This window comes from Ochotona princeps, chromosome 7, assembly GCF_030435755.1.
Source record: "Ochotona princeps isolate mOchPri1 chromosome 7, mOchPri1.hap1, whole genome shotgun sequence".
In the NCBI taxonomy this organism is placed as follows: Eukaryota; Metazoa; Chordata; class Mammalia; order Lagomorpha; family Ochotonidae; genus Ochotona; species Ochotona princeps.
The window spans coordinates 34,021,181-34,045,731 of NC_080838.1; the positions used below are offsets into that span (position 1 = coordinate 34,021,181).

At 42.5% G+C, this 24,551-nt stretch overlaps 1 protein-coding gene across 1 annotated transcript; it reads left to right on the forward strand.

The window, feature by feature from the left end:
- Nucleotides 1-437: 437 nt before the first annotated feature.
- LRIT3 (leucine rich repeat, Ig-like and transmembrane domains 3) lies at nt 438-23,666 on the forward strand. Its single transcript, XM_058666691.1, has 4 exons — nt 438-553; nt 8,727-9,199; nt 19,539-19,844; nt 22,516-23,666. The coding sequence occupies exons 1-4, from the start codon at nt 438-440 to the stop codon at nt 23,664-23,666; spliced, it is 2,046 nt and encodes a 681-aa protein (XP_058522674.1).
- Nucleotides 23,667-24,551: the final 885 nt, after the last annotated feature.

A 24,551-nucleotide genomic window follows, 5' to 3' on the forward strand; every position in this document is an offset into this window, starting at 1 on the left:
TGACTGAATGTCATATGCTGGTAAAAAGAAAATACAAATGCAAAATTTGCAATGATATGACTTGTAAGGAATCTACGAAGGCAAAAACATTTTCAACAGTAACACGGATATTTTTAAGATGTGATGGTAATTACACCCTTGGAAACACTTTTGTAGGCATATCTTTGCATATCCAGATGTGGGCAGCTACTGAAACTGTCTGAACATGTGCTTGATTTGCATGTTTCTTGGAATGTGTAACTTTGCTGAAACCATATTCCAAGTCTGAGTGGTTTGATACTCTGCAAGATACACTTGAAGGTTAAGTAACTACAGATCTCAGCTAATCCTGTGTAATCTGCTGTTACTAATTGGCTGTTTACAATGCCAGTACACCGATTTCTGAATGCCTAGAAGTTAGCTGTAACCTTTTGTTCCAGTAACTTCCAGAAGCAGCAATGCGTCTCTTTCCATGCCTGTGTGTTGTGCTTAGTTGTCTGCAAGGTGTGAGTTGTTCGTGTCCCTCCCAGTGCACCTGCGAGTATTATGGCAGAAACGACGGCTCAGGAGCAAGGTATGCAGCTGACTTTAATGCTTACAGTTTCAGTTATTCTGACCGAAAGGACACAAACATGACAGCCTTATTTTGACAGCACATTGATGACCAAAAATTAGTGATGAAATCTAATTTCTACAAGCTTTCATTTAATTGGGTTAATACTGCTTGCTCATGGCTTTATTATTTTCATTTTGAGTAGCTTAACTTTTAAAAGCTCCCAAAATTCTTTGAGACTGCCTCACATGTCCTGTGTTACAAAAATAGTCATTAGGCTCATATTGCAAAATGTGCCTTTTATGAGTTTCACTCATTTAAATGTGCATGGTCAGCTCATCCCGTTTACTGTCAAGTGGAGGCTGTCAGAAGTTCTCTCCATTATTTGCCTTCTGGGTTTTCTGTTTCATTTGAGGTTTCCAATTTCATGTCAATGGAATTGGAGAGCTGAAGATCACATGAGTGAATGTAGAGAGATTTCTAACTGGAAATTTTTGCTTTAAACTGATAGCATGTACAAACTAAAGAAGTTTGCATAATGTCTGTTGCTGATCCTGTAGGGTATCACATATATTATTTAATTCCCATTTTGTTTTGACACTTGTCGGCAAAGTAAGAATAGTCACTTTCTTACAATGTGCAGGGCTCCATTTTAGGTATAAGTGTAAAACAGGGCACAGTTCGGTGGGCCCCAGGAAGGGGTGTCCTGCTCGGATCCTGACTCCAGCCACCATGTGCCCGTGGTGAGCTGTCCCCGGGCCTGCCTGGAATCGGGGGCTGCTTCCTTTCGGGGTGACTACTACACCGAGGGGCGAAGTCTCCGTGACTGGATAGGTCTGGGGCCCACCCACTGCCCTCACTGGGCGGTGAATGGGATTGGGGAGGGGTGCGACCTTGGGCCTGGGGATTTAAACTTCAGCAGCCGGGAGGCTGTTGGTGGGCCCCAGGAAGGGGTGTCCTGCTCGGATCCCGACTCCAGCCACCATGTGCACATGGTGAGCTGTCTCCGGGTGGCCAGTGCGCCATTTGGCGCCAGGCTCCGCCTGCTGGCCGCCCAGCTGGGGAGCTCTGGGTTATTGGTTGTCTGAATCGCTGCTTAGGTAGCTCCAGGTTGATCCCACTGTGCTTCTGGGATCTGAGTCAATCCTAAACATTCCCAATGGCAGCAACTCTTCCTTTGATGAACTTGTAATCACATAACAATGCTGAGTGGTGAACACCAGTTCATGCAAAAGCTAAGGCTCGGGGCTTGTCCAGCAGGATATCCTTTTACCTGACATGATGATGGATCAGGAGACTGGTCACATTAGGCAAGGCCATAACATTAAGTAGCACTTGAGAACCATATCCGGTGGTAGATTCTGTGTGGGACGTGTGGGCCACACCTTGTGGAAAGTCTAGCCCCACTGGTAAGCCCAGGAGTTTGGGTGGTTTTGGATTAAGCTAGGTGTGACCAAGGAGCCTGCCATCAATCACAGGTAAAGGAACCCGCAGCAGTCTGGACTTGTCAAGGCAGCAGCACCCAAATGTGCATCCTGAATATGGTGTGGGGTGGGTCGGGCTGCAACATTCACCAGCTCATATAAGCCCAAATGGAAGGCCAGACTGCGCTGGGCACTGGCCTAAAACCCATTGGCATGTATGAGAACTGAGTCTGGGAGTGGATCAAGTGGAAGAACTTGGGAAACTCTCCTGGGGAGTCACAGCTCCCGCTGGTGAACATGTGGTCCAGACCTGGGGGTCGGACAAGCTGGGCAAAGTAGCTCCAACAGTTGGCTAATGTGTCAATTGGGAATGGAACGGGATGTACTGGGCAGGGCTGAGCAAACTTTAGCCTACAAGTGAAACTAGAAGCCGGGATGGAGCACAGGTCATGCTGAGCTAGGCTCTTGCACCTAATGGTCTACGTGAGCAAGGGACACTAAGCCACAGTGTCTAAGGCAGAGGCCAGGACAAGTGAGGGACTGAGCCAAGCTGAGTCAGAGCAGCCACTGGCATGCACATAATCTATGGCTGGGAACAGGCCTGGCTGGGGAGCTAAGGGGACACCCTAACTGGGTTGAGGTTCCCACCAAGGGGCGTGTGTGCTGGAATGGGGGCTGCGTTCTAACCAGCAAACAGTTGTAGTCTCCCGTGGCACTAGTGTGGACTGGGCTTGGATGCACCAGGCCAGCCCAGACCCCAACACCATCTGGTGTTCTGGAGAACCAGGATGGATGTGGGACTGACTAGGCTGGGTCTCAACCCCTACTGAGCCATCTGTGAGCCGTATGTGGGTATGGACGAGCCTTGGCTGGGCTGAAACATCCAACAACAAGAACCAGAAGGGGTTGAAAGCCAGCCAAGAAAAGCCACTATTCCTGCTAGGACAGTAGGTGAACTGCAAGTAAGCGCAAGAAGCATGATAGGAAACAGCCCAGAATAGGCCATGGAAAGTGTCCCACTGGCATACATTTGGCATGGGCCAGGGGCAGACCAGGCTGAATCAGTACATGTCATCCATCCACTGGAGAATCCGGACACCAGAACAGCTTGTGGGTCGAGCTAGCTTTGATCGCGACAAAACCCAGTGCACAATATGGAATGCCAGGGTGAGGTTGCCTGTACTGGATGTGACTGCAGCACCTAAACAGCACGCGTGAGAACCAGGAAGGGAGGGGGCGGAGCCAGCAGGGGGATTAAGGGGCTGGTCCCCTCGCCAGACAGCTACTCCCACTGGAGAGCATGGGCTGGGATGGGGACAGACCAGACTAAGCAGGGCTACAACACCTGTGCACCGCATGTGGACTAGATCAGGGAAAAGCCAGGCTGGGCTGATTATTCCTGCTGGTGCAAGCATAAATTAGTGAGGGTTGTTTGGGCTTAGCCACAGCATCAGATGGCAGAAGCTGGCACTGGGGGCTAATTCTGTCAAGTCAAACCACTGAACCACCCGAAGAGTGCATAAACCGGGATTGAGAGAGACCCGGGAGGGAAATAGTGGGTTCCCCCTCTTGGGTTACTACTCCCGTGGGATGGCATGAAAACTAGGATGGGGGCTGGGGTGGCTAGACAGAGAGGCACTGAACAACATCCGTGAGGGCTGGATAGTTGAGTTGGTTAGATGGAACTAAGCTTTAATACCCATTGACAAGTACGAGATCCAAAGGGGATGTGGGACAGACTGGACTAGTCTGCTGCACATACTGGCAAATCAGGGTAGGGGCTTATTGTGGGTCGCTCCGACTAGGCTGCGGCTCCCACTGGTTGATATGAGGGCTGAGTATGTGCTGGGAAAAACCAGGCTGGACTGCAACACCCATTGGTTCCAGTGCAAGTCGGGACTGAAAACAGAACCAACCCAGCAATTGCAACCACCAGCTGATCGTGGAGATGGACTGTGCCGGGCCCTGTGCTTGCTAGAACATACAAGAATCTGGTCTGGGAATACCTCAAAGTTTCTGTGGGGATCTCCCCACTCGAAATGCTGGACTCAGAATCCTAGCCAAGAAAAGACAGAAGAAAGAACAAGTCAATCAACCACCTCAGCTATATGTTGGCAGGAAAATACTGGGCAAATGAAGATCTATCAATCAGTGGATTCTTCAATGACCTTACTGAGCTAAGAGTGGCAAAAATGGCAGCGATTCATAACTGGTGAACTATTAAAACCACTTGAGCAAGGATCTCAGAGCATGCCCCAAATCCGTGACTTGCGGAGGGCGGGAAACTGGGTGGGGCTTCTCCCTTAATATCCTCCTTTACCTCAGATACAAGAAGGAAACAATATGGACATAATAGTCTTACCCACTTCCTTATAGCCCCTGAACCTTTTTACCGTAATTAACTATGTAAAGATTGTCAACAATATAATTAAAAATAATAATAATAATAAAAACAGGGCACAGTTCTCGTTAGTTTTTGGAGAGGGTGTTAAATCATAAAACAGGACTGTTTGTAATTTGGTTGCAATCAACAGTGAGTCCCTTAAAGTGACTTACTGGAATAATAGTTCAACTCATGCTTTACAATTCTGAACAAAAATTATAGTAACTGAAGCATATTTCTGATCATGGTATCTCCCCTGCCAGGTAAGTATTGAAGTATATTTCTGAGTAGCTTGTTTTATTATTTCTAAAATGTACTGAACTACTTCATAGGATCTTCTTGAGATATTCTTTGGTTGGTTAAAGACACTGAAGAGTAGTATCAGATGAAAGATCTGCTGGCCAGGGATGTGCAGCAGTTAGGATCAGTCATGGTTGTCAATGCTGTGATAGAGTGGTTTGAACTGCCATATGTGATAACAGATCCCATGTGGGTGTAGGTTCAAGTCCCGGCTGATCTACTTCCCATCCAGCACCCTTCTAATGTACCTGGGAAAGCCAAGGTTGGAGAAATGATTTCTTCATGGTTGATCCCATGACTGATAGGTTGTAAAGCCTGGAAGGAACTCCAGAAATAACCTAGCTCAGCCCTTGCTATTTTACAAGTGAAAAAACTAGCGACTGATTGCTTTGGCCTAGGTCATGCAACTGTTTTATGTGGTGACTGGGTGACCCATATGCCAGATCCTCTAATGTCCAATTTGGACTTTCTTCTGCTACAGCACAGTGGAAAGCTTGTCTGATGACTTGCAGCACTTGCAGCTGCTATTGTGGTGCAAAGTAAGCTCTAGAATTTGTGATCCAAAGTCAAGGTGGAGGACAACAGGAAGCGCTAGAGAATTCCAGTGATTCCATGGGGACTTCTGAAATGATAGCAAGGAGATGCTACTACAAGAATGAGACAGCTGAGCTGCTTGCATCTTTCTGCATTCTGGGTTGACATCCTGGGCTGATGTTATGGCCTAGCAGGCAAAAGCATCCCATTTGGGTGCTGGTTCCTGTTATGGCTGCTCCACTCTTAACCGAGCTCCCTGGTAAAAAGCCTAGGAAAAATGGCGGAAGATGACTCAAGTTGCTGGGGGCACCTGCCATCCCTGTAGGAGATGTGGGTGGGCTTCTTGACCCGATCCAGGCCTGGCTGTTGCTGGAGTGAACAACAGGATACAAGATTTCTTTTTTATTCTTTCTATTACTCTTTCAAATAAAAATAAATGAATCTTAAAAAAATTGCTGATTCAATATAATATGTTTTACTCATTGGTCACCTTACTATTTATTAAATGTGTTATGTATTACGATCTACACATATTTTTGCAAAAACTTATTATTTGTGTTCAATAATTCAGATGAATATATTATAGAAGAAAATGATGTTTTAGCCCCAATTCTCAGATTTTTCATAAAACTTTGCTTTCAATACTCCATTTTTAGCTTAAAAGAAAAATCTATTTAATTTGTTTGAAAGGAATTGAGAGACAGAGAGATCTTTCATCTATTGGTTCATTCTCAGATGCCTGGGACTTGGTCAGGCTAAAATCAGTTACGGAAACTCATGCCTCGTGCATGCATGACAGAGACCTAGGTAGCCAAGTCATCCCTGTGGCTTCCCGGGGTGTGCATTAGCAAGAAGCTGACTCAAAAGCAGAGCTGGGATTCCATCCAGGGGCTCTGATATGGGATGTGCCAAGTGGAGTCTTAACTACATTACCAAATGCCTGTGCTAGATTCCTCATTTTCCAACCCTGTGTGTGGGACAGGCTTGTTTTTCTATGCCTGTTTTCCACATACCAATACGCTGGATCACAATGTGACTTGGTCAAGGTCACTTAAGTTAGTGAGTGCTAAAGGTAATAAACTTACTGTTTCCCATTTACCCCGAGGGAGAAAATCATGCACAAGTTATGTTGCTGAAACAGAGCTCAATTCTAAACATCTAGTGTGAACACGTTCTTTTTAAAATAAAATTGTCCCAGTAAAGGGATTAAAATTATGATTTTAACAGAGGCTTCTTTCAAAATGGGGCAGTTTCTTAACAAATACACTTTGAAGTTGAGGTTAGGTAGGTTTTTTTTCTTTCTTGCTTTTTGTTTGCTTCCCCCTGGTGCAGGAAATATCTTCCAATTCTGAGATTCTTTCTTCTGCTTGCTTCATTCTATTTTGGAGACTCTCCACTGTGCTTTTAATTTGCTCCACTATATTCTTCATTTCTAATGTATCAGCTTTCATTTGATGTGCTTCTAGTGTGACATATTCCTTAAATTCTTTGAATGCCTGCTTCACATGTTTCTTGTTGTTGATAAGAAGCTTTATAACAAGTGTTTTGAATTCTGTATCTCCTATTTTCTTGATGTCTTCCTCAGTGAACTTTGTTTTTTGGCAAAGGGTTTTGCTCCTTTGTAGGGGAGTCTTCAGTAATATTCATTTTGCCTTTATATCTTCTTTTGCTCTTGGTCATTGTACTTTTGGATAGAGGAGTTTTTTTGGTGCAGATTTCTAAGCTGTGTCACCCACAGGTCTACAGTTTGATTTTACTTATTGCCATTGGCACACAGCTCTTTGCTTGCAGACAATTGTGTCACTCCCTCCAGCATATTCCAGGTCTGGGTTCTTACGTTAGATTTCCCCCATGGTCTCTGTAGCCCCAGTTCCTGGCTCACCACTCTTCACCTCCGTGATACCGTGCTGAGGCTGCAATGTTGTCTCTGCATCCTTTCTCCTACTTCCAGTTGGAGCAGGTCCTGGGATTAGGGAGACACCAGGTGTCTTATATTGCTAGGTTGTTGGTGGTGTTGATCTTGCTGGAACCTGTTGGCCTTTAGGTCTGAGGGCCACACGGACCTATTTTGTCCCGTACAATGCCACAGTCAGTATTATTTTCCTGTAGGACCAGTGTAATCCACTGAGCTCAGTGAGTTCTCACAAGCTCAGCACATGCGCAGTTCACTGTTTCCCCTGCAGTCTTAAATTTTTGCCACCCTGTACAAAATGGTGCCTGATGTTCCACTACTGGAGTTCTTGATCTGCTGACCACCAGGTCTGAGGGCTACCCAGACCTGTCTTGGGTGGAACCTGTAGGATGCCACATTGATGCAGTTCACTGAGTCAGAAATGTGTTCACTCCCAGTTCAGCATATGCTCAATCCTTTCTCTTGCGTTTGCCTCCTTATGCCAAATGGTGCCCAATTCAGCTCTAGGGGGATGACTGGGCTGTGAAATGCATCCTGTTCCCTCACTGCCCATCTGGGATCTGCTGCTCTGTCTCTGCTCCTAGTCAAATCAAACAGACCAGTAGGACGGGCAGTTCTTTGGGATCACCTCTTGAGCTCCTAGTGAAAGTCCCTTCCCACCTGGCTGCTGGTGGAGTTCAGATTGCTGTTAGCTGAGTGTCGCTGGAGTATCAGTCACTGCAGCACCACACTGTTGTTTTTTCTGCTTTCCTGTGTCTGTCAGTGTCCAGGTACCCCTCTGCTGTTGTTCTGTGCTCTCCTATTTCCTGGAATGTGTCCTCTCTGCTTCATCCTGATTAAATGTTTCTCCATCTGTTTAAATGTGTCCTTCCCCTATTCTGCTGTCTTGATTCTCCTGAGCTTAGGTGGATTTGAAAGGTGGCTTTGAAACCAACTAGGAAGGTAACCTTGTGAGGTTACCTAATTGGGTGGGCCTCAGTTATTTTAGGCAAAACCCTGGGGTTGCTGAGAACTGCAGCAAATATATACTGAGTATGTATTTATAATAATAATATTTAATGTTATTAGTGTATTATATTAGCATATTGTAAGCATGCATAATAATATTTAAATACCTACTGAGTATTTATCAGTTGGGAAAAGCATAAAAATTTGTTATGAGTCAGGAAAAGCATAAAAATTTGTAGTGAATTAATTGTCATAACAATGTATATGGGAAAAGAGCTGAGGGGCTGGTGAGAAGGTTCTCCATGACCAGAGAGAGGTGGCAGATTTAGATTCAAGATTAGCCTGATTCTAGCCTAGAGCAGGTGCTTTCCCTGTCACACAATATCAACCCAACATGGCTGTTGTGCTGATTAAATATGGTAGTGGATGTGAGTTGTGCTACGGGTAGGTAAAGAACTCTAAAAAATGTCAGGTTGCATCATGTGTCTTTGCTGATATTTAATCATGTTTTACTTATGGCTGAGCTCAATTGTAGAGTCTGTCATATTGGAGAAAATCATTGTTGATACATTGTTAACAAACAGGGCAGCTAAGTCTGAACACTAGGGGACAAAAAATTAATACATTTTAAATGAGGGTTTTTTCTTGTTGTTTTTTAATGCATCTCTTTGCATCACTCTGCTGTGACTTCAGGTTGGTGCTATGTAATGACCTGGACATGAATGAAGTCCCTACCAACTTCCCCGTGGACACAGTGAAGCTGCAGATAGAGAAGACTGTCATCCGCAGCATCCCTGCCGAGGCCTTCTACTACCTGGAAGAGCTCCAGTACCTCTGGGTTGCTTACAACTCTGTGGCCAGCGTAGACTCCAGCAGCTTTTATAACCTCAAACATCTGCATGAGTTGCGCTTAGATGGCAATTATTTGGCCGCTTTCCCCTGGACTTCTCTGCTGGACATGCCCCACCTGAGGACTCTGGATTTGCACAACAACAGAATAACCAGTGTGCCAAATGAGGCAGTCAGGTGTCTAAAGAACCTCACCTACTTGGATTTATCAAGCAACAGGCTAACCACTTTGCCGCCAGATTTCCTGGAGAGCTGGTCCCACTTGGTATCAATACATTCTAGAAGCCCAGAACTTCCACCCAAAAGAATTATACTTGGTAAATGCATGACCCGCTGAGATTTCTGTATATTTGTACTTTAGTTTTCCAGTTTTTTAAGGTGTATTGAATTTGATGCATTACTCTGTATTTGCACTTTAGGAAAATTATTTTTGTCTTATTTGAGAGGGGGAAAAGAGTAAAAGAGATTTTCTTAAGATTTAGTCTCACTTGGAGTTGAAGCTCAATGAAAGCTTAGGAAGCAAGTAGAAAGGGCTAACATATTTCAGTGTCCAGGAAGAGTTATTCAAATACATTAGTTTACATTTTGGAGCCTACATTTTTAAAAGTAGTAACATAAAAGCACATTTGTTAGAACACTAAATTTAAAAAGCAGGTATGGAGTCTGTGTTGTGACTTACGGATGCCATTTTGAGTCCTAGCTGCTCCACTTCCTCTCCAGCTACCTGTTAATTTGAGTGGGAAAGCAGTGGAAAATGGCCCATGTGTTTGGGTCTCTGTACCCATGTGGAAGACCCAAAAGAAGCTACTGGCTCATGGGTTCAGCCTGGCCTACCTCTGCCATTACAGCCAATTGGAGAGTGAACCAATGTATAGAAGATCTCATTCTGTGTCCCTTTCTCTCTCTCTCTCTCTCTATAACTCTGTCCTTCAAATAAAAACGAGCAAAGCTTTTAAAAATCAAAGCAGGTGTTTCATTTTGCAAAAGCATGGTCATAGTTACTTAAAAATGTACAAAGAAAGGCTGACAAAGTATGTTAACTGGTTAACTGTCATCTCTGGGGGGAGTGTCTTTCTTTTTTTTTCATTTTTTAAAAAAGATTTATTTATTTTTATTGGAAAGGCAGATCAGATTTACAGAGAGAAGGAGAGACAGAGAGAAAGATCTCCCATCTGCTGGTTCCTTCCCCAAGTGGCTGCAATGTCGAAACCAAACTGATCTGAAGCCAAGAGTCAGGAACTTCTTCCAGGTCCCCCATTCAGGTGCAGGATTCCACAGCCTTGGGTCATCTACCTCTGCTTTCCCAGGCCACAAGCAGGGAGTTGTATGGGAAGTGGATTAGCTGGCACATGTACCCATGCCCACACAAGATCCCAACGCTTCCAAGGTGAGGATTCAACCATTGAGCCATCGCACTGGACCCTGTCTTTTGAGTTTTATAAAAATGGTTTTGAGATGCTCTGTGATGATTATGGCAATTACATTTTTGCCTTGTTTTTGTCAAACATTTTCACTTTTGATAAGGCTTTGACAGTGGAGACTTCATAAACATCATTAAATGCATAAACATCATTTAATAAACAGTAACTATTTCCAAGTAGGAGAAGTCCTACTCACTATTTTGATATGTAAAATAATTCTGAATTCTATTATAAAATGATTTAGCTACAACATGGAGCATACTTACAATAAAATTGACAGTGCTGTTTAAGTAGCTTGTAGAATTTCAGAATTGTCCTTTGAAAGTCATTGCTTTCCACGGCCAGTTAAACTCTCAACACTTCAAGTGAAGGTGTCATCAACTTGATGAAGCTTGAAAAGAGCAGCACATTACCAGAATGGCCTGGGACAGGGACTTGCTCCTTGTCACACTGACAATCACATAATGACAATGCATTATGATAGCCCTGGAAGGTAGAACAGGCTCTTCAGAAAGAAACAGCAGGAGAAAATAATTCTAACAAATCTGTTCCTGAAGTCTTAAACTGCTTTAGAATGAACAGAATGACCAAAGGAAGTGGGCAGGGACCATTCTTACAGCAAGCATGCTGTATTACATTGCCCTCTTCAAATACAAGTATAAACACAACCTGAACACAAACATATTTGCAAAATTGTGATTCTCATAATCAAACATATCTTTGCCACTACCCTACCCACAGCTGCCAGTGGTGCTCAGACACAAAGGTTTAACTTGTGATAATCTGGACTAGCCATTTGTACCCTGATTTGGAGATGGGGCATTCATGCCTGGCAGGAGGTTGCTGTTACTGCAGTTGCCACACCCCGTTGCCTCTGATGGGATCCGCTGAGGCCTCTTGCTTTCAGCTGAGTGGATGTATGTTTGTAATGATTTCCTAGTGGCCTCTGAATGAAGATCAGTCTGTCCTAGTGAGAGCTGTGATTCTGATTGATAGCAGATGGAGCAGAATCTAATGAATGAAAAGCATTACATTGCATTTTTGGTTTCTTCTTTTTTGGTACTGGGGATTTTACTCTCACTTCTTATGATTTCTTTACTCTTTCTCATGGCGAACGTTTCATCATTGTCTTCACTCTTAGAATCATCTAGAGTCTGCATGGGTTGCAAAGTCTGGCTCAGCATCTTTAGCTCCATTGTCATCCCTTCCTTCTGGTGAGTCTTCCTCTGCTGCAGTTCAGGTCTGAATGCCGCCTCGATCCCCATAGACACCATCTTCCTCACAGACTTTACTCAGATAATTCCTGGCCCCACTGCAGTTGGAGCTCTGAGGAAACTGCTGTTTCACTATGGTCACAGCTTCCACGCTTTCCTTGTACATCAATGGTGACTGCAGAAAGCTCCTTCACTGATAAAGCAGGTGCAATTTCTGTGTTTCTCTCTGGCAGAGCTTGTCATCTAAAGCCACCCTTCTCTGAGGGATTTCCCCTCAGACTGGGACGTTTTCTTCCTGGAGACACTTTGAGCTGTGTTTCTTTTTGTCTAGTTTGAACTCCTTCAGTGATGCTCTTGATACCTTGTTTAAGGATACAGTTGTAGAGACAAAAACCATTGTCACTGTTGGAGTCTTTAAGCGGCAAATGATGGATTTGCTGCATCTCACAGGCTGCTCCATGGCCCATGCCTTTCAAGGCTGGACACTGGCAGCCCCTGAGATCTGTTTTTCTGTGGGGTCGGTTTCAGTTCCTACCTGAAGCCAGACATCCCAGTCACCACCTTGAGAGTGTTTTAATAATGACAGTGAACATGAATAGCATAGAGTGTGGAACGTACTGAGCTGTGGGTGGCAGCTGACCTTAGCAAAGCCATGCTTGTTGTATTACAAAGCAGTGCCATCCTCTGGGGTCAGGCCTAACCAAGGTGTAAGGGTCCTATACCAAATAAACGAAAAAAACCAAAAACCAAAAACTCAGTTTGCATCTATGAAAGAAGATGTAAACTTTCTCCATTTGGCTTATAGGACTGTTAAGAGAGTAAAGTGAGATGTTTTATGTGATAGTGGTCAGGACTATGAAGTACAAAATCTCTGAATGAATGCCTAAGAGATCTATTTGTTTAGAAGGGAAGGAGACGAGAGACAGAAAGATATTCAGAGTGAGGTCTTCCATTTGCTGGCTCACTATGCAAATATCTGTGATTGCCAGGTTGGGGTAGGTCAAAGCCAGGAGCCAGGGGATTCATCTGGGTTGTATACAGGAGCAGCAGGATCCTAAGTGTTTGTGTCATTACCTGCTGCATGCCAGGCTCATTGGCAGGAGGCAGGATCAAAAGCAGAGCTGGAACTCAGTCCCTCTAGTAGGGTATGTGAGTGTCTCAAGTGATGGTTTAATCTGCTGAACCATGATATCTGGCTAAGGTTACATTTTTTTAGATAATAATCATCTACCACAGCAGTGAATGGGGTGGGCATATATTACAAGGAAAGAGTTCTCCAGATAGCTTTTTCTTTTTTAATTCCAACAATATTTGAGTCTTCCAGATGCAATATTGAGATACGGTGATGAGAAACAGTTCTAGATTTCTGCAGAACTCAATGTTTAACTGTAGTAATTATGTCTTTCCAGGCACCTTGTAACTGTGTATCCCTGTAGTGGGATACACAGCTGTGTCTGTTTACTTTATTCCCTGTGTCCATCATTGGGATGACTCAGGGCTAAGGCTTATTGTAGTACTTCCAGTGTCACATTAACCTTGCAGTCTCTACCATTTCATCCCTATTTTATAAAAGAAGGGAGGAGGCACAAGGTAGGACACTTGTCCAGATTGACTCAGTATGAAAGAATGGAGCTGGGATTTGACTTAATGGTCCATTGGGGCCCAAGAGCTTCCCCAATTCTTTATAACACAAGGTATATAATATGACAGCATCACTTTACTCATATATACATTACCATCAAGTCATGCATTTATCTGATAACAGAATAGTTAGGGCAAGGATTTTCAGTGCTCTCTTCTATATAAGTAAAAATATCAACTCTGTGGAACTGTCCTTTTATATATCCATATAAACACAAACTAGAAAGGGTTTAAGAACTATCAGACTAGATTTTTGATTTGCAGCACAGGTAAATTTTCGTGACCTCTTTCTCAAGTTTAAGTAAATATTTATGCAGCCTCTCTCTGTAGGTGTAAGAGGCTTTCTGGGCATTTTACTTACTGCTACCCAGATCTACTTAGTCACAAGCAGCAAACATGGCTTCTTCTAAAGAAGTTTGCTGGAGAGTCAGCTGCAGCCTGAGTACTTGCACAGAATTTTGCAAGATGACGTTTAGCTCATCAGACCCTGAGTGACCTCTGTGGATAGGGCCTGGAGGTGAACATTCCACATGGTGAAAGTGTCACCTTGCCAGAGGCTCTCTGAGATCTCACATGCGTGTCCTCAATATCCCCCCAGTGTGATGTGATGGTCATCACCTGCTTATTGCCGGGAAGCAGGTGGCATCAAGTTTCAAGTGCACTAACCTGCAGATACATCACTCTTTCATTGTTTTAAACTTCTGCTTACATTGAAGGATTGCCGTATACTTTGTCTACAATGGAATGAAAGTTCTTGAAGGTAGAATGCATTCAAGGCTGAAATATATGTATCCCCAGGAAACCCTCTCCCTCATCAGGATGCAGGATAGTCCCAACACCTAGAAAGCTCTTCTTGCTCCTTCTTAGCTAATCCTGCTTGCCCCATACAACCACCATTTTGGCCTCCATCACTGTAAAGTAATTTCACTTTTCCCAGAATGCCACATCAATGGGATCACACAACATATACCTCTGTCCCAAGCTTCTTTTACTCAGAACCAGGTTTTTGGGATTTGTCTAAGTTGTTGTACATTTTTGTAGTTCCTTATTATTATTTTAAAAGAAAAGACATATTATGTATTTATTTAAAAGGTAGAGTACAGAGAGACTTGGAGAGACCCAAAGAGTGATATTCCATCACTGGTTCACTCCTCGAATATCTGCAACAGTGGGGATGGGGACCTGTTGAAGGCAGGAACCTGGAGCTTCATCCTCGTCTTCCACATAGGTGGCAGAGGCCCAAGTACTTGGGCCTTCTTCTGTTGCTTAACCCAACTGCGTTAGCAGGGAACTGGGTGGGAAATGCCAGGACTTGTTCAACTGACACCCAGATGGGATACTGGCATTGCAGGGGGTGGCTTAAGCTGCTATGCCACAATACTGTGCTCCTGGTAAATCTCTATTACAACATCAAACACAACTGTGTGAATGAACCAGTGTTTGTGATTTCTTCTGATGTTGGGCAAAACGATTGTTTTCAGTTTAGAACTATTATGACTCAATGTGATATTAACACCTGGAAAAAGTTTTTTTTTGTGGTATATGTTTTTGTTTCTTGGGTTAACTTCGTAGGTTTCAAATGGCTGAGTGGCAGGATGACTGCATGTGTAACTTTTAAAGAAATCACTGATTTTCCGAAGAGATTATAAAGCGTTGAAAATCGCAGTGGACAGTATATGATAGTCTGGTTATTTCATATTCTCACTAACATTTCGTGGTATCAATTATTTTAACTTATGCTGTTGTGGAAATGAGAGGATCAGAGATAGTTCCTTATTGCAGTATCACATTCAACTGTCTGAATGAACATAATCTGATTTTAATTTGTATTTCCTGAGAAATAATGGTGGTGAGCAAGTTTTTGTTTGATAATTGGTCCTTCATATGTATTCATTTAATAAGTGTTTGCTCATGTATTTTGCCTAATAGTTTAGAGTTACATATATTTGTTATCATTTGATAAAACTGTTTTGTTAGTTATATACATCATGAATATTTTCTCCAGGACTGGCCTATACATTCATTTTTCTTTTCATAAATACTTGCCTATCTCTGGGACACAGAACTTTTCTATTCTCCTTGTGATTCTAGCCTATATTTAGTTTTTAACTTTATGTTCTCAACTTTTATGTTTATGTCTGTGATCCATGTCAAAATAGATTTTGAATATAGTGTGAGTTAAGGATGAGGTTTAAGCTTTTTTGAATAGATGTTCAATTGTTTTAGCACCATTTGTTGAAACTACTTTTTTCTCCTCCTATAACACTAAGGCCTCCATAAACCTAAGGCATGTTCTTTGTTTCCAAAAGTTTATAATCTGAAGAGTAACTTTTGTATATGAATTTATTTTTTTTGTGAAAAATAACCCAACTACTCTGATTACATGCAAAACATTACTTTTTTTAAAAAAGGGATAAAAGCAAAGTTCACTTATCCCAGACAAGAATAGTTAATATAACATAAATTAATTCATGCAAATTGCTGTGCTAGTAGTTGGCATGCTACCTTGAAGGAATGAAGTGCAAGTAATAGTTTAACTTTAGAGGGTTCTTGTACCTTTGCCCCTAGGCGGAAAAATAGTTTGATGAAATTATTTGGTTCTTGGATCACTGTTTTCATTCAGGCTCAAAAATTGTGCCTTTGATCTTAAAGATTTCATAACTGAAATAAACAGCTTATTTTTTGAGGAACTTAAATTTTGACATGTCTTGTGAGCAGGCAGGTGCTGACCCTTTTATTTTACACAATTTCTTCAAGAATGTTTATGCAGAGCAGGTGTAGAAGGTAGAGACATGGCTTCTTTCAGAGTAAGGACTGGCATGCTTGCTGCCCAGTGGAATGTCCTCCCACTGCTGTGTCCTCCCACTGCTGTGAGCACTAGCACCATCCTTCAGCTCTAAGCAGCAGTCTTGGGTCTTTTGCCAAAAGCGCAAGTGAGTTGCTTTGGTAGGATGATTCCTCTCTGCTGACCCATGAGGCCAGCTCATCAAGGCCAGTGCTCTCCACCAATCTTCCAGGCCAGTTCTTCTATCTAGGTTGGTTCCTCCTGAATTCTTTACATAGGTTTGTGATTTTTCAGGCTAGTTGGTCTAGACTAGAAACTTTCCAGGTTACCTTCTTAGTGCTAAAAGAAAAAATGCCTTGGGCCAACTTGGCTGTTTTGGTCACCATAGCATCAAGGTATACCCTTAGAAATTTTTTTATGATTCATTTCTTTTTTTTTTTTTTTTTAAGATTTATTATTATTGGAAAGCTGGATATAAAGAGAGGAGGAGAGACAGAGAGGAAGATCTTCCATTCTATGTTTCACTCCCCAAGTGAGCCGCAACGGCCGGTGCACGACGATCCGAAGCCGGGAACCAGGAACCTCTTCCGGGTCTCCCATGCGGGTGCAGGGTCCCAAAGCTTTGGGCTGTCCTCTCCTGCTTTCCCAGGCCACAAGGGAGCTGGATGGGAAGTGGAGCTGCCGGGATTAGAACCGGCGTCCATATGGGATCCCGGGGCGTTCAAGGTGAGGACTTTAGCCGCTAGGCCATGCCGCCGGGCCCGATTCATTTATTTTTATTGGAAAGGTAGATCTATAGAGAGGAGGAGAGAAAGCAAGATCCTCTGTCCACTGGTGCACTCCCCAAATGGCTACAAGAGATGGAGTTAAACTGGTCTAAAGCCAGGAGCCTCCTCTGAGCTTTCATGCGGGTGCAGAGTTCCAAAGTTTTGGACTAGCCTCGTCTTTTGAGCTATCCTCTACTGCTTTCCTAGGCCACAAGCAGGGAGCTAGAAGGGAAGTGGAGCAGCTTGGACATGACCTGGATCCTGGCACAGGCAAGGTGAAGAATTAGCCATCATGCTGGGCTCCTTTATTGTTTTGTGGTAGTATTTGCCATGTAATAAACAATCAACAATTTTGAACTTGTGCTGTTATTACTATATATTGAAAATTTTGAAAAAAGATTTGTTATTTGAAAGATTTACAGAGAAGAGACAGAAGCAGAGAGAGAGAGAGAGAGAGAGAGAGAGAGAGAGAGAGAGAGAGAACCTATCTGCTGGTTCACTTCGCAAAGTGTTGGAACAACCAGAGCTGAGCTGATGCAAAGACAGGAGTCAGGAGCTTCTTCCCGTTCCCTCACGTAGGTACAGGGTCCCAAAGACTTAAGCCATCCTCCTACTTTCTCAGGCCATAAGCAGGGAGCTAGATGGGAAGTGGAGCATCTGTCCCATGAACCAGTGCCCATTTGGGATGCTGGTGTCAAAGGCAGAGCTTAGCCTGCTATGACACTCCATTTGCCCCCTATACACAAAAACTTTGACTATTTAAGCAGAAACTTTAAGAACTATGTTTAGCAAGGATGCTTAACATTTATAGTGATTTTTTAAAAAAACAGGAATAAGCCATTGTCCTAGATAGCTTATGTGAATTCACACTAATTAATGTTTCATGCAGTTCTATGGAAGAATTACTGCCATTATTATGTCCTGTACATGAGGTTAAGAGAAATCCTTAGTCATGGTGCTGCAGCTTTGTAGAATCAGACTTTTTGTCACAATGTTAGGTTCAAGGGTAACACTTAGTCACTGCAATATAAAAATAGACAAGGAAGTGTAGTTTGGCACGAAATTGGGTGAAAGAGCCACACTTAATTGAATAGAATTCAAACTAATATTAATTAGAGAACAAGTCATAGGTTCATGGGACCACAGGAGGGAAACTTTCAAGGTTAGCCACTCAGGGAAGAAAAGCAATTTTCTAAAATAAAATATTAAATGGGCGTTAACAGAAGCATAGAATGAACCACTTCCCAAAATTACATAACTAGTCAGTGACATTGTGGTCCTTAAAATTGTTATGCTGTCTTTTCTTCTCACTTTGTAATCTACTTCATTAGTAAAATTCATCCCTATGCATTTATGAGATAAACCCCTTTCTATATTGGCTTTTGGGTTGTGGGATGTAGTCTGCCAGACCCTTGAAGGGACTGGTTTTCTGACATAAAGTGCTCAAATTCCATCTGAGATCCTTCTGAGATTTTGGGACACTTCTGCCCCATGCTGGATTTAATTTTCACTCTGAAGTCCCATTTTCATTTGGGAATTTGGAGGAGACTAGGAATGAAAAAACTGATAGAACTCAGAAAGATTTGCCTCCTGTGTGTGGTACAGTTATTTAGCTGTTTTCTGTCTCTTACCATTAACCATTAAGCGGATGCCAGACACAAGTTTCAAAACTCCATTGGAATGTCCTAGGTGGATCATCACCTTGTTGAGTACGCTTTCCACATTCTCTGTGTGCCACAGGTCACATACAGTGCTGTTCATCTCTCTGCCACTCCACAACAAAGATACTCTTTCTTCTAGTTTCTGGTAACAATTTTCCAATTTTCCTTTGAGCTCTGGTTGGCAGTCACTTTAAAGGCTAAAAGAATGCTGCTAGCAATTCAGAAAATGGAGGGAGACCGTAAAGGCATCTACAAGATGAGGTTGTCTGCCAAGTGCATTCCTTGTACCTGATCCTCTGTTGAAGTGAGATCTAAGCAAAGCTCCTCCATGGCCACCACATATGACAGTCGTGAGGAGTGGTTTCTGTCTTGGTCAGTCTCTTCGGTCTCATCTCCTGCCATAGCATGTTGTCACACTCAATTTTAACTATGCAAGATTTATATTACCCAATTAATCTCTAAGTCACCCCAAACCAAACCCTGGCACAGTCCAGGTTGAGTTGGATGCTGCTTAGCACTGTGTTAGACTTCTATCACTAAGTATTTTCATGGTACCCTGGCAATATCTCTATTTATGGGATTCTGTAATACTTGGGTTCAAATCTTACCTTTGACACTGACTAGCCATGTGACTCTGGGGAAGTAGTTTGGCTTCCCTGGGTCTCGGCTTCATCTACAAAATGTGCACAGTAACACTTTTTCACAGAGTTGTTGAGATTAAATGATACAACACAGGTAAGTGCTCAGAACAGAACCTAACACAAAGTAAGTGTGCAACAAATATTAGCTCTGACTTAATGATCTGAACTAAGAGAAGAACACACTTTTTAAAAGATTTTATTTATTTTGAAAGGCAGAGTTACAGAGAGGGAGAAACATACACAATGAGATCTTCCATCCTATGGTTTCTTCTGCAAATGACCACAGCAGCCAGGGTTAAGCCTGGCTGAAGCTAGGAGCCAAGAGCTTCGCCTGGGTTTAGACAGGACATATTAATTCAGGTACATGTTTGTAGGGCAAAAGTAACACAGTGATGACTTTAATTCATTTCCCAAAGTACTTCGGTTTTCAGGGAGATAGTGTAGATACCTCGTTTTCCAAGAGAACTTGACTTAAACTGAATTCACCAGAAAACGTTCATAAGTCTTTTTCTGCCTTCTCTTTTAGGTTTGCAGGATAACCCCTGGTTCTGTGACTGTCACATTTCCAAAATTATTGAGCTGTCAAAGATTACCGACCCCGCTGTCGTGCTTCTTGACCCACTGATGGTTTGCAGTGAGCCCGAGCGCCTCACAGGAGTCTTATTTCAGCGGGCTGAGTTGGAGCGGTGTCTGAAACCTTTAGTGATGACCTCGGCCACCAAGATCACATCTGCCTTGGGCAGTAATGTTCTGCTGCAATGTGATGCCACTGGTTACCCCACACCCCACCTCACGTGGACCAGGTCTGACAGCTCACCAGTGAATCACAGAGGTATATGTCTTTACTCAGTTCTTTGAAACAAGGAGCTTCCCAGCATCTGAACTCAATTCCATGTCTTGGTGTGACTTGAAATTGGTTGATTAAGTCTAATAAAGTATACCAAGATGATTGAGTGGAAGGAATTTGAAGGACACATTTCATTATCTCCCTCCATTTATCTCACTACAGATTAAGTATCCCTAACTGGAAAATCTGAAATCTGAAATAATCCCAACGCTCAACCATTTTGAGCACCAATTAAATGCCATAATTACATTTGACCTCATGTGATGGGCTATGGCCAAAATGCAGGGGTGCTAAAATATTGCATAAAGTTACCTTCAACTCTCATAAAACATAATTGAGTTTCATGCATAGATTCAGGTTCTATCCACCTCCAAATATCTCTTTATGTATGTGCAAATACACCAAAATCTAAACACTATTCAACCTTTGAAACACTTCTTTTCCCAAACATTTTGGAAAAGGGATACTTAATCTGTACCTTGATAAAGTTAGACAACCAAGGTTTTTTCTCTTTTAAGTAGAAAACAAAGTGACCCAATGGATGAATGGTTGCTGGAAAGGGAATGACCCATCCTGTGATCTTGGATACAGCTAATTTTAAAATTTATATAAACATTATTTTTCTAAAGAAGGATCTTTTATGCAAGTTTTTCATTTAATGATTATTTTAATACTAAACTATATGGAAACCTTATTATGAGACATGAAGTATAATTTCAAGAAATATCAGTTAATAAAGCCCTTTCGAATCTTACAATAACCAAGTCGTAGCCTGGGCTCCAGCTTCCATAGTGACATTCTGAGTTTCCCAAGGCATATATTTTGAAAAGTTTTCAAAATCAAATTAAAATTGAGATGGAAAACAATGAAACCTCATGTATGAAAATACATTAAAGCCCAATATTCCTACAAATAACGAATGGGCCAGAGTGTAAGGAGAGAAGCATTGTGTTGTTGAGATACCACCCCAAACATTATTCTTTAGACAGTTTCTGAACACAAGACATAACAGAAAAACATTTATCATTTAGGAAGGCAAGACTCTGGTTTTTGGAAAAGTTCTATGTTATTTTGTATACCAAAAGAATCCATGCTTTGCTAGTTTATATAAATTAGATATAAAATGAGTACAAATGAATAGCCCTCTGTAGCTAGAAATAACCTGCTGTGCTTTGTGGCTATGTGGACAGATGCACTTTATTCCAACAAAAAACTATCTTGAGAGGAAGATCTTAAGAGAACCATTTTATAGCATCACGGTTAACATTAAAAGGGACCTTCTTTTTTTTTTAGCCAGGTTCACCAAAATTACTCTTCAACACTGTAAAAAGCTAAATACTACACTGACAATAGACATGAGACAACTGAATAGTAATCTATAGCCATTCTAAGGTGTATAGAACCTGGTTGTATATAAACTAAAATCGAAATGTCAATGTAGAAGTCACAGGATGTGGTTCAGAATTTGCATTTTTTAAAACATATTGGTTACTCAATACTATGTCAAGTAATTCCATAGCGTTATAAATTGTTGCTGATGCTATGTTGGGGCTTTTAATTGATCGGGATGACACTCTGCCGGCTCTACCTTCAGACCAGAGATGGTCTCCCCAAGAAGCCATTGAACTTATCTGGACAATAAGATGCTAGACTCTGTGCTTGGTATACGCTTGCAATGAAAGAGTCTCAACTGAACTTGAACTGTGGCAATGCAACAAGGTGGAGGAATCCACCATGGGGGGAGGGTTTGGGGAGGAGTGGGGGGAATCCCAGTGCCCATAAAACTGTGTCACATAATGCAATGTAATTAAAAAAAAGAGTGCTAGAATAAAAAGAAAAAAGTGGATGGATGATCCCTCCGTATGTTTTCCCCACTCTCTCTAACTCTGCCTTTCAAATAAATAAATAAATAAACCTCAAAAAACTAAAAAAAAAGGGGGGGACCTTCGAGATCACTTTGTCTTACCCTCTTAGATTACAAATGCAGAAGCATAGAACTAAAGACACTAATTGTCTTGTGTAAAAGGCACCTACTACCTAATGAACAAAAGTCAAACACCCAAGCCTCCTGGGTTCCATCCCTATTTTTTTTTTTTTTTTAGATTTATTCATTTTTCTTGGAAAGGCAGATTTACAGAGAGAAGGAGATAAAGAGATATAGATCTTCTGTCTGCTTGTTTACTTCCCAAGTGGCCGCAATGACTTGTTTATTTCCCAAGTGGCCACTAAGCTTATCTAAAGCCAGGTACCTCTTCTAGGTCTCCCAAGCTGGTGTAGCGTCCCAAGGCTTTGGGAGATCCTCTATTGCTTTCCCAGGCCACAAGCAGGGAGCTGAATGGGAAGTAGAGCAATGGGGACATGAACCGGCACCCATATGGGATCCCAGTGTTTGCAAGGTGAGGATTTAGCCACTGGACCATTGAGTGGGACTCCATCCCTAGGTTTTGAAAATCATCATTCCTCATCCAGATGCCTTAGTGCGTGGCAGACCATCCCCATCTCCATGTGACGCCGCCTGCAGCCCCATTACCACCTGTTGCCCTCTTGGCCTCGGTGAGAGGCACAAGTGGGAACAGATGAAGCTTCCTTCTCAGTTGGTGTAGCCTCCTGGGCTTTTCCTTTTCTCCTCACACACTGCATATTTGTCTCCTTCTAGTCATTCAGGAATCTCCAGGGGAAGGAGTCCGGTGGTCCATCATCAGCCTGGCAGGCGTTTCTCACAAGGATGCTGGGGACTACAAATGCATAGCCAAAAATTTGGCTGGGACGGCAGAAGCTGTGGTTACAGTGACAGTGGTTGGTGATGTCTCCACCACCAGCTCATCAGCCATCTCTGAAGGAAGAAGTGACAATCTTGCTGAGCAGGAGATGCAGCCTGGATCCGAGAGACCAACACCCATGTTCACAACATCATCATCGTCTCCACGGTTCCTTTCCTCTTCTTTACCTGCTTCTTCTGCTTCTCTTTCTAATTCTGCTTGGTCTTCTCCTACTTCTTCCTCCTCATTGTCTCCTTTCTTCTCCTCCATCATTTCTTCAACCAAAACTCCAAACACTATCATTGCAGCAAGCATAGCCAGCAGACAGTCACTCCAGCTCCACTCAGACAGGAAAAAAACTGGAAAGATAGAGAGGAGTGGGAATAAGCTCTTTCCAGCCAACGTGAGTTGGAGGGAAGAGCCGGCATTGCTGGAGCAAGCAATGTCTATGGAGACGAATGGCACCATAGAAAACCTCAGGGTGGTTAGTGAGACAGAAGGGAGCGTGACTTTGAGATGGGACACCGCCAATACCATGCAGAACTCTGCAATGACTGTGTTGTATTCCAAGTATGGGGAGAAGGATCTGCTTCTATGGGATGCAGACTCCAGCCAGAACCAAGTAACCATAGATGGTTTGGAGCCTGGTGGACAATATATGGCATGTGTAAGTCCAACAGGGGTGCCTCCACAGAGAGATCACTGTATTATCTTTTCTACAGACAGAGTTGAAGAAGGGGATTCTCGGTGGTCATTTCTAATCGTGGTGACCAGTACTGCTTGTGTGCTGGTCGTGCCATTGATATGTTTTTTGTTGTACAAAGTTTGCAAACTGCAATGTCAGTCAGAATCTTTCTGGGAAGATGATTTGTCAAAAGAGACTTATATCCAATTTGAGACACTATCCCCCAGGTCTCAAAGTTTAGGGGAGCTCTGGACGCGAAGGCACAAAGAAGACACAGAAAAATTACTGCTTTATTCTAAGCCAAAGGAGGACTCTCAGCTGACTTTTAAAAGCGAGGACTTGAAGCCAGTGTATTACTGCTAAGCATGTGCAGTTCAGGGAGGATGTGAAGTACCAAATTAAGGGTCTGAGGGTGTAGCTGATCCTTCGGCTGGATCTTCAGCAGACATTCATATTCTACATGAAAATCACATATGGAGCCCTTCTTAAATATACCACGAGATTTTAAAACTAAATCATGATTTTTTGTTGCGTGAGGGGATGTGCACAGAATTAGTTTTTAGGATATTGTTTTTTTAAGGATCATGTTCCAGTTCTTTAAAAATAAATTAATGCTAAAATAGTTAAAACAAGTGAACTTTGTGTGTAGAGCAAGGGAGAGAAAATCATAGTATAGCCAGCTAAGCCTTGATGTTCACTCACATTTGAAGTGCTTTACAGCATTTACTATGGATGTTTTCTGGCACTGCCTGATGGGCAAGCATAGGATTTTTGTGCTTACTACATTGGAGAGGGAGGACTGTGTCTCTGTGGCCATTAGTCTTAGCCTACTGTATAGCAGAGTTCATATAGCTTGTAAGTAAATTCTCTCCTTATCCTTAGAAATAGAGATCCCAGCAACATAACATGTTTGAACACAACTTCTGATAGACTGTAATGATCGTTTAAAATTATTTTAAAGTCATCTTGTTAATATTTCATATTTGCTCATGCCTGTTTCCTTCCTTCCCCATCTTTCCCCTTCTGGTTTTTCAAAAGCTGTATGGATAGCCAAAGGATCACAGGCTAGAAGGTTTGACTCTAAACATACAGAAGTTCTTTATAATTACTGGCTTTTAAAAGTCTTTTTTCAAATCCCTAAAGGATAGTTTAGGATTTTGTGAAAGAAACTGAATAGGGATGGAGAACCTTTTTGTGCCAAAGTCCAGTTTAATTTTTATGACATCATTAAAACTATCACCTTAAAAT

Bases quoted from the DNA above. Each gene is read 5' to 3' on its own strand.
- LRIT3 (XM_058666691.1), top strand. From the start codon at position 438: ATGCGTCTCTTTCCATGCCTGTGTGTTGTGCTTAGTTGTCTGCAAGGT. The intron at 554-8,726 runs GTATGCAGCTGA...CTGTGACTTCAG, and splicing joins AACGACGGCTCAGGAGCAAG to GTTGGTGCTATGTAATGACC. The intron at 9,200-19,538 runs GTAAATGCATGA...CTTCTCTTTTAG, and splicing joins ACCCAAAAGAATTATACTTG to GTTTGCAGGATAACCCCTGG.